Genomic DNA, 14823 nt, shown 5'->3' with positions numbered 1-14823 from the left:
TATTTTAAACTTAATGTTGAGGAACAGAATCAGCCTACCAAATTATTATCAAGGTGCTAAAAAATACACTTGGGTAGCCTAATAATTTATCATCTGGCAGAAGTCATTTATGGCAATGGTATGGAATATATCCTTTTGAAGACAAAATTTTGATGTTATTCCTAGAATATGCTCTGTAACTGGGGTTAGGAAGAGAGGCACACTAACTTGGTCACTTGGCAACCAATTCTATTTTGAAGGGGGGATGAAGCCTAGGTTAATCCAACTGAGCTGGCGAAAGTATCTAATTTTCTCTATACATCTTACTTTAAAAACTATCTGTAGCTTCCTAGTTGACTAAGGAATTACGAATTAACAAAGAGTTTCATCTTTTTCTTTGGTATTATTTGAATAAAAGAGACAAATACAATGGCAAGAAAATGTTTCTGAGTCCAGTGAGGATTTACTATGAGTTAGAAGTTCAGAGAGCACTGTGTTAAATTTAGAGCACTTCACCCCTCCCTTGTAGCCCCATGCTGAGAGCAGCTGTGCCAATGAGAAAAGTGAAGCAAATGTTCCATTTCTTTTCCCAACCCCCACAGTGAGGCTCTCTTCTCCTCTCCTACTGCTCCTCTTTCCTTGGCTGTCACCTGTTGCTACTTTTGCAGATCTGAGAAAAATCCAAAGGCTACTTAGAGTCAATCCACTTAAAAAAGGATCAAACTCTCAGAGGAAGTAGTGGAGAAAAGTTTTTGTATGAGTTTATCTTGAGAGACTTGAGTTCATAAAAACATTCTATTATACTGAACAAAACTTAGAATTGTAGGAACTATGAAATTACATAAGTAAAAAATAAATCTAGTTTTGTTTTGTTTGGTGCTATTTCCCACCGTAGTGGGAATGGCATGAAGGATGCCTTTTTTTTTCTATTTCTGTGCTACTAATTATGACAAACTTAGCTGATAGAAACCATGCCCATTTGTTAGCCCCAGGTCCTGTAAGTCCCAGGTTCTACTCAATGGGTTTGGCTGGGTTTTAAGCTTGGGGTCTCTCTAGGTGGCAGCTGGAAAATGATCCCACCTGGAGGCTCCAGGCAAGAGGCTGCTTCTCAGCTCATTTAGGTAGTTGGCAGAACTCAGTTCCCTGTGGTTGTAGGGCAGAGACTCTGTTTCCATGCTCTCTGCCCTGGTCCTTTCTCAGCTTCCAGAGCCACAATTACCTTGACACAGAGCCCCCCTCCGTCTTCCTGAACAGCAGAGCAATGAATCCTGCTTGCTCTTGAATCTCTCCAGCTCTCCCTTCTGCTACCAGGCAGAAAAACTCTCTGTTCCTGAAGGGTTCATGAAGTCTGATTAGGCCACCCAGATTATTTCCCTCTTGCCATGTAAATGACACAATCACAAGAGTGACATACTCATGGATTCCACTTTCACTCGCAGGGGAGGGAATCACACAAGGGCAAAGGTCATCCTTAGAATTCTACACAATACCACAGTGGCACAACGTGGCTTTGTTCACTTAATATTTAACATTGGCAGTAAAACAATAATAGCCATATCGAGAGCGCCATCAATCATCTCAAGGGTGAATATTAATCTGCAATTTTAAAACGATCACTCCTTGAAGTAGTGCCTGTCAGGTCGTCATCCTTGTGGTTGATTTGTACCTTCTTCTTCAGGGCTGGCAAGTCTAACTTTCCAGTTCTTCTTTAGTTGGTGGTTTTGTCAGTGATCACATCATTTCTACTCCATTTTTGACTTCCTAGAACCCTGCATCTTAATGTGACAATCAATTTTTGTGGGATGCTACACAACATCCTACTATCAGTGATCCGTGGATACTGATGTTTGTAGTGTGAAGCACTGAGGGAAAGTACTCACTCAAGGTCACATGCCTACTCACTGGAGCAGCTAGGATGGGTCTCAGTCTGACCCTTAAAAAGTTAACCATTGATATTTTTGTTTTACCAATTATCTATTAATATCCATTCGTGCTTTACATTCTGCACAGAATGATAAGCCTTATTTTTTCTTCTGAAAAACTCGTACTCATCATTCTAAAACATCTTATTCCTTGGGAAATATTTTCTGACCCAGTTTGTCTCTCTTCCCATTATATCCTGGAAGAACTGACTCCTTTCTCTGGGTTGCTCCCAAATTCCTTTGTCCAGACATCTTTTATTGCGCTTAACACAATACATCCAACAAGTTAACTTGTGTTTCCATCTCCCCAGCCCAAATGTAAGCATTGTTTACAATGGAATTTAGCTTAATTAGTAAACATTAAACAAATGCTAATGAATTCCAGAAAAACATTATAGATTTAGGGTAGACCAGAGATTCTCGGCTGGGGTTGATTTAACTCCCCTTCTCCCTGAAGTTTTTGGCAGTGAATTGAAACATTTTTGGTTGTCATAAATGAGGCAGTGAAGATGCTATTGGTATCTAGTATATAGGAGCTAGGAAACATCCTGCTGTAAACATCCTGCCATGCACAGAACTGTCCCCTTATCCACACCCAAAGCACCATCCAACTTGGAATGTTAATATTGTTATTGTTGAGAAAGTCTAGGCTACACAATACATAGAGAGTCAGACATCGGAGAGAAACAAGGAAAGTCAGAAATGTGGAATTTCTTGGTTTTCTTTAATTACAGGGGAAGCTAAGAACATATTGTTGAGCTGAGAAGAAGTAAGATCTGGTCACCCGGGTTGCCAAGGCAACAAGAATTTCATATTAGTATGATATCATAATGACAAGGAAGTTACACAGTCAGAAAAGTGGGGGTATATCTGTTCTAGTTTGCCTCATTGGAAAAAAAAATGAGGATTTGGGGGAGAATTTTCTGCCTTGGACCAAAAAAAGAAAGAAAGAAGAAGAAGGCTTTTATTTATTTATTTTTAAAGGATAACTTGGGTGTGTCTTCTAGAAAGTGTCTACGTGTTGCTGACCTGTTGCTTTTTTCCATTGACTCTGATCAAATTAGCATAGGGCAGTGGTTCTCAGAGTGTGGTCCCTGAAACTACAGCACCAGCATCATCTAAAGTGTGTTCAAACTGCAGATTCTCAAAACCATTCCAGACCTACTGAATCAGAAACTCTGGGGGTGAATATAATAAATATGAGTATAATATAACAAAATGTCAAGGTGGTTTTGATGCATGCGTGCCGGTAATAAATAATATAGTTGCTCTCAGTTTTTCTCATCTGTTCCACTAATGATGTTATAGCCTGGCATGAACTCTGGGCCAGGTAAAGTTGATTTTCCTAATTCTCTGTGAAGGATGGCGTGGGGCTGAGGCAGTGTAAGCTCATGTGTAGACTGTTTTTCCTGTGGATTCTATTGCTCTGTTCTGCAGTAATACTCTCCCCAGAACTCTGTTCTCCTTTGCACACATCAATCCATGTGATTCAGCAGTAATAGGAGAATAAAGATACTGTTAACAACCCACTCATAAAAGTGAGGAAACAGCCAACAAAGACAAAATAATTTCTTGAGGTCATGTAGCTAGTACTTTTTGAAGTAGGAATAGATTCTAGATCTGCAAAGGCTATATTTCTTATATAGAAGCTCCTTGATTTGTGAGGAGTTATATCCCAGTAAACCATTCATAAATAAAAATATTTCAGTCAATACTATTAGCATATAGTGAACATCATAGTGTAGCAACAGAGTACACAGTGTCAGTTGATTGTCCTCATGATCATGTGGCTAGCTGGGAGCTCTGGTTACCGTGCCGCCCAGCATCACCACAGAGGATCCGACTGCACACTGCTTCCCAGGGAGAGAAGTGGGACTTCAACCCAATATGTATTGCTTTCACCCCATCATAAAACTGGAAGCCTGTAAGTAGAACTGTCTAGGTCTGTACCGGGCAATTATCAATTTCCTTTAATACTCTTTCTAGTGTCATTCATTTTGTAATATCAGAGACACTAATGCCTAGAAAATACTGCAATATTACATAATACTGTATTAGGGCAGGGTCTACTTTCTAGGTCAGAAACATCTCGTTTTCATTTGAGAGTTTGGTAATATTAATAAGAGAATAATGTTGCTATTGGTTTTCAGAATGAGACAGAAGAGTATGGAATAGATTCAATAAGTACCTGATTGTTTATGCCTTCTACTCTTTACAGAAGTTTAGCAAGTGAATTTAGAATATGTCCTGAAAAACAATCTTTTCATTACATTTCATCTTTTTGTTAAATGTGAATACTATGAGAACTTATTCTACATTTTATTCACCAAAAGTGTTTTCTTTCCTTTTTCTTTTTTTGTAGAAATGTAGGAAATCCAAATACCTGATATAATGGGAATAAAATTAACCTGAAAAACAGATAATTGAATTATACAAATCTTAGAGGAGTATATGATAAGCCTTTGGGTTACACCAATTGGCAAGAGAGAAAGGGTAAAATGTGGTGGAAGCCAGGAGGGGGAAGAGATTTCATTCTCCTAGGAGAGGATAACAAGAATTTCAAAAGTTATGCCACCAAGAGAAGTTAACAGATTCGAACTATGTTTTCTTATCTAATAAAGAGTCCAGAATAAAGTTGCCAAAAATACAAATGCAGAAGTGCATTCCATGAGATATTGTCTTTCTCAAGGTTACTACATACCAGTCACCCGAAGTTTATCTGTGCCAACCACAACTTCCTTTTCATCAACAGTAAAAAGTGGCTTTCCATCTTTGGAGTTGATCTGAAACTGCTGACTCTGGACTTCTACCATTTTAGGACCTGAAGGATCAATTAAAACAGTTTATTATAAAGTATTTACCATAGGCAATGTTGAAATCCTTATTTTTTACTATGCCATGTCATCCAGTACCAAGTAACTAAACATTTAGGATTTGCTATCAATAGTTTTATTGATTCTGTGACTAAAGTTTGTAAGTCTTAAGCTTAAATCTATAATTAAAATTAATTTGTCAAGCACATGCTAATCAATATCAAATAGATGCATGACCATTTAAAAGATATTTTTTGTTCATATTTATAACATTATAATATGATTCTTCTACTCGTAATTAAATTTGTATTCTTATTAACCAGCTGAGGGCTTTGTATTCTCAAGTGCAAGGTTTGTGAAAGACCATCTTACAATCTGCTCACTTGAGGGGACCAAGTTCACCCAGAAGACAGTCAACCTCGACTCTCTCCTTTGTCATCATTCTCAGAAGAGGGCCTGCCCTGCTACAAACACTGCCATGCAAGAACTCCCTTTCATTTTTTCCCTTCTTCTGCTCTTAGGAAATGTTTATCTTTTTCACGCTCTCTTTTTTTCTGGTCCACTTTTCCTCCAACCTCAATCCCTTCACCTGGCTCTAGACCCACCAACTTCCAGCTCATTAATTTATTCCACAGATGACTAACTGGAGCCCACTTTGTGCTGGACACAGGAGACACTGTGCCCTGTGGGGTGTATTCCCTTATATTCATTTTTTTTTTTTACCCCTCACATGCCTACACCCAACTATGAATGAACCCTGGGCACTCATCCTTGCATGTGTGTGAGTGTGAGTGTGTGTGTGTGTGTGTGTGTATTTCCCAATTTCTGTGCTTCCAGTCTCTCCAACCCAGGTAGCAGTATGGATCGTCTCTAGAACATAGTTTTATTATTTGCTTAAGAAACTGTAAGAATCCTCCAGTTATTTTATGCCCCCTTCATATTCTTGTCTATAAAAGGTAAGTTTATTGAGAAGTATATTATATCTTATAAACTTTGTGTGTGTTCTCATGTTCTTCATAGTATTTATAAATATTTGGGGGTAGAAATGAAGTAAATCTTTTAATTTAATGTATTAATTAGTCTTAGACATGATCACCAGAGTATTTTTATATAATTTTATTAATTCCTACTTCAAAACTCTCCAGTAATAAATAAGAAATAAATGGTTTTGATAAGAGAAGTAGTTTTAATTGAAAGCTCATTTCCCCCTGTCTCCTGTTTTTTAAGGAAGCCTGATAATTGTATGTATTTTTCCTCCTCTAAGACTCATGGTCAGTATTTCCCGTATCTTGGTCACTAATATGTCTTTCATATTTATTATATGAGGATGGATTTGTATTAAATAATAAAAACAAACTTATCTGATATGAAATCTAGGAAAGAACTGTAATAATTTACCCATTACAAGTTCACAGTTTTGGTTTTCAGAAGTTCTTATGACAATTCTAGGAAGTTTTGTTGAATGTCAGGGATTAAATTTAATTGATTAATATTTTTCTGAAATAATAATTTCTTATACATTGATAAATACCCATCAAATGAATCTAGCTGCTTATTATTTGAATAGCAAAACCATATAAACCCTTACTCAAAGAAAATGCAAGGAAGTTAATCTATTCCATTTATCTCATTTATTGCATACTTTTAAAGATCCCATGCTAAGAACTGTATAGATGAATAAGAAGTAACTCATGACCTGTAGGAGTTCCTAGGCCACTAAGGAGAAAAGCATTAAGCCTAACGTCAGGACAGTCTGGTAAGTGCTGGATACAAGCATGGGCAGTGTTTGATAAGGGCCTTGAAAGGAATGCATCCTCCATCTTCTGAGATCAGAAACGGCCTCCAGGAAAAGATGATGTCTGAGCTGACCTTGAAGGAGTGAGGAAAGGGCACTGTAGTAGGAGGAACTGCCTGAGCAAAGGCATTTGGGAAAATAAAGTTTCATCTCCATTTCATTAAAGAAAATGTTGGCATCGAATGTTTAAATTAAATGTTTTCCACTTCAGAAAAAAAAATACTGTTCTCCAGGTGATAATAAACCCATGATCACTGAGTTTGTAATTAATCTTGTACCTTTCACTACCTTTCTACCAGTTTTTATGAACTCATTGGATATTGATTAGATCTGGGCAAGTAATCATCTTTTGCAGAGAGATCTTAAGAAACAAAATTCTACCTTGTTGATAAAAAATGACTACTAGTATAATATTTTTAATGGAAAACTCTTATACAAACGAAGAAAAGTTAATGGTTTTATAATCTGATTAATTTTAGTGAAAATTCTTCCTTAACACCCCAAATGCTTCATTAGCAAACATTTTCCCCCTCGCAACATCGTTACTAAGATATCATTATTGAAAAACAAATATTAGAAAATCCTTTAAAAAAAAAGAAATGTGTATTCTGTTGCTGCAAATATGGCATTATAAAGTACCGGACAAAACTATGATAAAGTTTGCTCTCTACTTTTTTGGTGTATTATTTCATTTATTTATTTCATTATTTCATTTCACTTTATAAGTCAACATTAATGATCCTTTAAAATAACTCAATAAAGTGAAATAAAATGGAACCAGCCTTGAGAATTCTTTGAGCAGAAAAAGCCAGTTGATCCATGCAAGTGAAAAATAACTTATGCTACTTTTTGTTAATGTATCTGACAATCATAAACAAAATTTAAGTGGCCTTCCAAAAAGGGTGAAAGCTGATCACTTCTAACCATCCTCTGCCATCTGAAAACCTGCCTTGTAATAGTCCAGTATTGTATAAGGTCTAACATCTTCACTGTTGCTCTAGATACTTAAGCCAACCTGTAAGGCCAGCTTCTGAGCTTACTCTTATCACTTCCTGGTTGGACAACTGGTTTTTGTCTGCACAATGCGCCTTTTAAACTTGGTCTGATTTATTTTTGACACCTGTTTAGCCTGACCCAATTCTTGAGGCCAGTCCATTATATCCCTGCAATGTGAACTTGTGGACCCACATTGACTAGGCAGATGCTCCCAAGCTGTTCACAGGAATTGCCTTGGAAGAATTCCTTTTCCTTGTTCCTGACTTGCTTTGTTGAAGTTTGACCATCTGTCTTTGTTGCAAAATCTTGGCTCTGTTTCTCATTCCTGATTCTCACTCTGACTATAAATACCTCTAAAGGCCATGGCTCAGACCTGCCTCTGAAACTTTTTCCACTTTGGACCTCCTTGGATAGGTTACCTTGCCTTGTCTCATCTTTTGGAGTCCTATTCCAAGTTTAAACTCAGTTCATCCCATCATTCCTCCATTTATTTACAAATATTTATTGAATGTCTACTAAATCTATAATAGTAGCCTGAATTAAGAATTGTGGCATTAGCTGGATGGAAAAAAAGTTCAATATTTGAGTATTGTTTAATCATATTATTATATACATGAATTCCTTGCAACATTACAGAGCCATTCAAATAATGCCATGAAGATGTTTTATTAAATTGGAAAATGATGAATTTATGGGTAGCTGAAGACAGTGGTGGCTCTGCAATAATCAACTTCCCCAAAATCTTCTCCCCAAACTATAAGGAATAGCTTTCCCAGCTATAAAAATTCTACACAGACCACACCCTCAGCAGGATTTGAAGAGAAGCTGAAAAATAATGGAATCAAGGAGAAAAATGTCCAAGTGCCAGGACCACAGCTGCGGAAATTCTTGCACAATTCTGGCCCATGGGAGCCTGGGAGCACTGAGAAGCCTATGGGGAAAGCAGAGGAGCTGCATTTGTGAAGGACTTACAAGGGATGGACAAAGTAATTACAGAAATGGATGCAAATTAGAGCTGGGATAGAACTTGTGATGTTGAGTGTCCGCTAAAGGTCCAATATAAAGGCTTGTCACCATGCTGGTGGTATAGGGACATTCTGGGGAACCTTTGATAAATGAGATCTAGTGAGAGGTCCTTAGGTCATGGAGACCTGGTCTCTTGGTCTCTCTGCTTTCTGGTTCAAAAGTGAATGCTCACTCCAACATGCACTCCCACCATAATGTACCACCTTCACCCCAGGCCTAGTCCAACAAGGCTGCCTGATCTTGGACTTGAACCTTCAGAACCATGAGTAAAAATAAACCTCTTTTTACTTCGTAAGTATCCTGTGTCAGGTATTTCATTATGGTAATGGAAAACTGACTTAGATAGTAATAGTGATATTATTCAATGCAACTAACAAAGTAAATCAACTAGAGGCATATGATTCAACAGGAAAGTAAAACTACCTCTCACTGGCAGGTGATACGATAGTACATCTGGTAAACCCCAAAGATCCTGTCAAAAACAACTAAAACAATTTTTTAAAACTCAGCAAAGTAGCAGGATATAAGAATCAGAATACTTTTTTTCACTTCCCATTATTTTATTTTTTATTGCTATAATTATTCTACTTTATTAGTACTTATTCTTTTTCACATTTTTATTGGTACATTATAGTTGTACAAAAGGATGGAATTTGTTGTTACAGATTAATACATGCACACAATATAACCATATAATATGGCCACTATCACTCTCCAGCATTTCCCCCCTCCTTTCCTGCCTCCCACACCTCGGTCCCTTTCCTCTACTGATCTCCCTTTGATTTTTAGGAGATCCATCCCCACCTTTCTTTTCTTTTTTCCTCTCTAGCTTTGACATATGAGAGAAAACACATGACTCTTGACCTTCTGAGTTTGACTTATTTTGCTTAACATGATGGTCTTTAATTCCATCCATTTTCCTGCAAATGCCATAATTTCATTTTTCTTTTTGGCTGAATAAAACTCCTTTGTGTATTTATACCACATTTTCTTTATCCATTCATCCATTTATGGACACCTAAGCTGGTTCCATATTTGGCTATAGTGAATTGTGCTGCTATAAACATGGGTATGCATGTATCACTGTAGTAAGATGACTTTAATTCATTACTGGGGAGTGATACAGCTGGATCATATGGTTGTTCCATGCCTAATCTTTTGAGGAACATCCTTACTGATTCCCATAGTGGTAGTACAGTCCCACCAACAGTGTAAAAGTGTTCCTCTCTTTTCATATCCTCTCTAGCATTTATTATTATTTGCATTCTTGATGACTGCCATTCTGACTGACCTGAAATGAAATCTCAGTGTAATTTTGCATTTTCCTAATTGCTAATGATGTTGAACAATTCTTTCCCCATTTATTGGCCATTTGTATTTCTTCTTTTGAGAAACGTGTGTTCAATTCATATGCCCATTTATTAGGTTGTTTTTGTGAAAAGTTTTTTGAGCTCTGAATACATTCTAAATATTAATCTTCTGCCAAAGAGTAGCTTGAAAAGATTTTCTCCCATTAGGTAGCTTCTCTCTTCACATTTCTAATTGTTTCCTTTAGCATACCTCTTAAACAAATGGTGTTGGGATAATTGGCCAGGGCTTCATGCATGCTAGGTGCATGCTAGGCAAGAGCTCTGCCACTGAGCCATATCCCAAGCCCAATAATTCCAAAGTAAGTGAAAACACATTCTATTGGTGAGGCTGTCAAGAGACAGGCATCCTCTTACATTGCTGGTGCAGAATGCCTGCATTGCCACAAACTTCTAGAGGGAAATTTGGCAAAACCTGACAAAAGTAAGTATACACATATTATCAATCCCACTTCTAGCTACCTTAAAGGTTGCCTCTAAGAAAACAAAATACTTATGCAATGGGCATACTTTGTGGCAATATTTATAATAAAAAATATTGATACCTGCATATATGAGTGGATGATTTAACAACTATAAGATATCTGTCAATGGAGTACTGGGCAACTATTAAAAAAAACAATGAGGGAGAATCTATGAATTGATATAAAGTAATTTCCAGGACATACTGTTAAATAAAAAAGTAAAGCATAAAAACACTATCTATTGCATACTACCTTTCATATAAATATGAAGGGGATATCAGAAAATACACATGGACCTGCTCATTTTTACAAACAAAAGGGTAAAGTCAAAACTAAAGACTGGTTACCTACAGGTGTGGAAAGGAGGTCACATTGAGTGCAATGGTTTATGCTGATAATCCCAGAGCCTTGAGAGGCAGAAGCAGGAGGACGGTAAGTTCAAAGCCAGTTTTAGCAACTTAGTGAGGCCCTAACTAAGTTAGCAAGACCCTGTTTCAAAATAAAAAGAATTAGGGATGTGATTCAGTGGTTGGGTGTCCCTGGGTTAGATCCCCAGTACCAAAAAAAAAAAAAAATGAAGTCATACTTCTCTGACCAGATCTTCTTGTTTCGATATGACTTTGCCAACCACAATAATGTTACACACTCTCACTGTTACACATGTCCTTAAAAAATAAACATTGTGTTGTCTTTAAAGCAAATTCCTGTTTCTCTCTCTCTCTCTCTCTCTCTCTCTCTCTCTCTCTCTCTCTCTCTCTCTTTTGGTGCTGGGGATTGAATCCAAGGCCTTGTGCAAGCAAGGCAAGCACTACCAAATGAGCTGTATCCCCAGCCCCCCGTTTCTCTTTTTGGATTAGATTTTTCAAAGTATAGTGCTTCTAAAAATTTTAAATGTATGCAGGCATTTTTTTTGGTTTATTGTTTTTCAGAGCAATTAAAATTTAGCATTATCCTTGAAGTGGAATGTAACTTCATTCTATCTCTTTTTCTCCCCAAAGTCCACCTTATGATGCCAGGTGCTTTCTTCTGAAAGAGAACCTATAGTTGATTGGGTATTCTTTTTTTTTTTTTTTTTTTTTTTAATTTTTTATTGTGGGTTGTTCAAAACATTACAAATTTCTTGACATATCATATTCCACACTTTGATTCTAGTGGGTTATGAACTCCCACCTTCACCCCATACACAGATTGCAGATTCACATCAGTTACACATCCATTGATTTACAAATTGCCATACTAGTGTCTGTTGTGCTCCGCTGCCTTTCCCATCATCCACCCTCCCCCCTCCCCACCTCTCCCCTCCCCTCCCCTCCTCTCTCTCTACCCCCTCCACTGTATAACCCTGAGGGTCTCCTTCCATTACCGTGCAATTTACCTTCTCTCTCCCTTTCCCTCCCACCTCTCATCCCTGTTAAATGTTAATCTTCTTCTCCTGTTCTTTGTCCCTACTCTGTTCTTAGTTACTTTCCTTATATCAAAGAAGACATTTGGCATTTGTTTTTTAGGGATTGGCTAGCTTCACTTAGCATAATCTGCTCTAATGCCATCCATTTCCCTGTAAATTCTATGATTTTGTCATTTTTTAATGCAGAGTAATACTCCATTGTGTATGGGTATTCTTGATATAACACATCATCATAAAGTTCTATTTATGTGGAACTGAAAAATTGACTTATTTTGGTTTTCTTCCTTTTCTGTGGGTATTTCCTGTCACTGCAATTGCTAGTCTTATATTCCTGTCAGTCCTGAGATTTTTTATGCCAATGTTCAAAATTCTTAAGCAAAAATACCTGTGTATTTTATGTACATATTTATGTTTGGGGACTTTCCTGGAGCATGCCTGAGTATGTTCCTCAAATGTACTGGGTATATTTTCTGCAAGTCTTCATGGATTAGAACTCAACTACTGCTGAGGGTGGCAGCCCCTCCATGAACCTGCTGCTCAGCTTCTTGGAAAGTTCTTATTATTCTTCAGGGAAGAGTGCTACACATCCACCCAACCACATGGGCATCCTCCTCCTCCATGACACTGGCTCTTTCCCACTGAACTTTACCCTTCTCAACATTCTCTTCCTCTTTTTCAACTTCCAGAAATTTCCCTCTTTGTAATGTAATACTTGGCATCTAACTTGGCATCTAATGCTCATATTTTCACATTTTTGCTTCTACCAAGGTCTTTGTAGGCTTGCCCCAGAATTTCCTCCATAACATCTGACACTTTGATACTCAGAAGAACTGAATTCAAGTTCTAGCAGATATCATCACATGTTTATGTTTGTTTGTTTTAGACTGGGGCAATTTTTGAGGGGCCTTTAAGTCATGGTGAGAACATCTAGATGTTCTTTTTTAGCATTGATTCTTTCTGTCATGCCTTCTCCAGAGTTCTTGTCCATAGAAAAACTGTTGGCCATGGTCCTAAACCATAATATGTGGGTGCAGCATAAAGAAGGCTCTTGGTTACTTCTCTTTGATGGAGATGCAGAATTCTCTGCATAAGGTGATCAAAGCTAAAGAAAAAAGACTCATGAATAGCCACCAGTCTAGAGACAAGGTCAATTAATATCATCCTCAGGGGCTGGGGATGTGCTCAAGCAGTAGTGCGCTTGCCTGGCATGCACGGGGCGCTGGGTTCAATCCTCAGCACCACATAAAAATAAAATAAAGATGCTGTGTCCACCGAAAACTAAAAAAAAATAAATATTAAAAAAGGAAATTCTCTCTATCTCTCTCTCTTTCTCTCTCTTTTAAAAAAGTCATCCTCAGTTCATACTTCACCTTAGAATACTCTAGCTGCTTTAGTAATTTTTCTGCAGAAACTTGAATGGTTAGAAGTTTAGACTCCTTTGCTAGAGTTAACTTTTTTTTCTCAAATTCTTTCAAAACCTGTTCCAAACTTGTGCTGTGTTTGGAGCTCCTCTTTCCCATGTATTCTTCACTAAGAAGGTCTTTCATTTTCATATTCTGAGTTGCCATACTTTCTTTCCTATTTCCCTAGAAAGGATTTCAAAGCAGTAGCCTATATCTTAGTGACTTTAGAGATATGTACTTGTGGTAATGCTTGACAGTTCTTGCATCATTCCAAATGTTTCTTGCATTGAGTTCAACTATTTTACCCAAAGACATGTTTGTAAGTTGCATTACTATTCTTAACATTATGTTCATGAAATTCTACAATACTATATTCATCTTATAATACTTATGTTTTATATTTATATCAGATACACACTGAATATATAGTCTTTCTTGAAAGCTTACCACAACAATTCTTTGAATAGAGAAGTTCAATGAACTCTAACAAACTTGATGGACCAATGAGATTCTTATTTCTCAGTAAGATCAAAGCCTTGAAAATGTCATTGAAGTTTTGGATCCAAGACTGTGACTGTAGCAGAGCAGATCTTTCAGTATTGAGGAAAGTGATTTAGATTTCTGGGTGGCATTAACTAGTTTAGTCAGTGTTGTCCAGAGAGACAGGACCAGTCAGGGACACACACACACACATACACAGACTCACACACACAAGTGCAGATTGATAGGAGGACAAGATAGATATATGAGGAGGAATTTATTATGGGAACTGGTTCATGATTACAGAAGCTGAGAAGTCTTACAACAGACCATCTGCAGCTGGAGACCCAGGGATGGTCAGTAGCATGACTTAGCCCAAGTCTAAGGGCCTCAGAACCAGGGATGCTGATGGTATAATTCTCAGTCTGAGGTTAAAGTTCTGAAATACCAGAGGGGATGCTGATGTTAAGTCCTAGAGTCCAAGACTGAAGATCCTGGGGTTCTAATGTGCAAGGGCAGAAGGATGAGGGCATTCAGGAGAGAGAGTGAATTCATCTTTTCTCTGCCTTTTTTGTACTATTCAGGTTCCCAACTGACCAAATGGTGCCTGCCTAAAATAAGGGTGGATCTTTTCCATTTAGTCTGTCTAACTGCATACCATCACCTCTAAAAACAGCCTCATAGATACACCTAGAAATAATGCTTTACCAGGTGAAGAGGAATCCTTTAATCCAGTCAAGTTGACATTTAAAATCAACTACCACAAACATAAACATCAGCAGCTCCCCTACTGTTATGGTGTGAATAAGTGGTATCCCCCAAGAGCTTATGTGTGAGACAATGCAGAAATATTCAGAAGTGAAATGATTAGATTATTAGAACTTTAACCTAATCAGTGAAAATTCATTTGATTATTAATTTTAAAGGACTTCTGTACTGAATGGTAAATATAGACAGTTGGGGTGTGCCTGGAGGAAGTAGGTCACTGAGGGCAGACCTTTAGAGATTGTATCTGGTCCCCAGGCTCCTCCCTCTTTCTCTATGCCTCCTGGCTACCATGTAAAACAGCTTGCCTCCACCATTCCATTCTGTAATGATGCTCCACATTACCACAGGCCCAGAGTGATGGAGTTGGCTGACTATGGACTGAAATCGTGAGTTCAAAAAAACCTT

At 37.6% G+C, this 14823-nt stretch overlaps 1 protein-coding gene across 1 annotated transcript in view; it reads right to left on the bottom strand.

Annotated features, from left to right (window-relative positions):
• Sgcg (sarcoglycan gamma) overlaps positions 1–14823 on the bottom strand; it is a 77557-nt gene that overhangs the window by 17496 nt on the left and 45238 nt on the right. The window contains exon 5 of the mRNA XM_046447887.2: positions 4603–4722. Within this exon, the coding sequence (XP_046303843.1) occupies positions 4603–4722 (120 nt within the window). The remainder of the gene's footprint in view (positions 1–4602; positions 4723–14823) is intronic.

This window comes from Marmota monax, unplaced genomic scaffold (genome assembly GCF_021218885.2).
Source record: "Marmota monax isolate L192 unplaced genomic scaffold, Marmota_monax_Labrador192_F-V1.1 WCK01_AAM20220418_F8-fsc00043, whole genome shotgun sequence".
NCBI classification, from domain to species: Eukaryota; Metazoa; Chordata; class Mammalia; order Rodentia; family Sciuridae; genus Marmota; species Marmota monax.
Note: the sequence above shows the minus strand (reverse complement) of the source record. Positions and strands in the feature narration are given on the sequence as shown.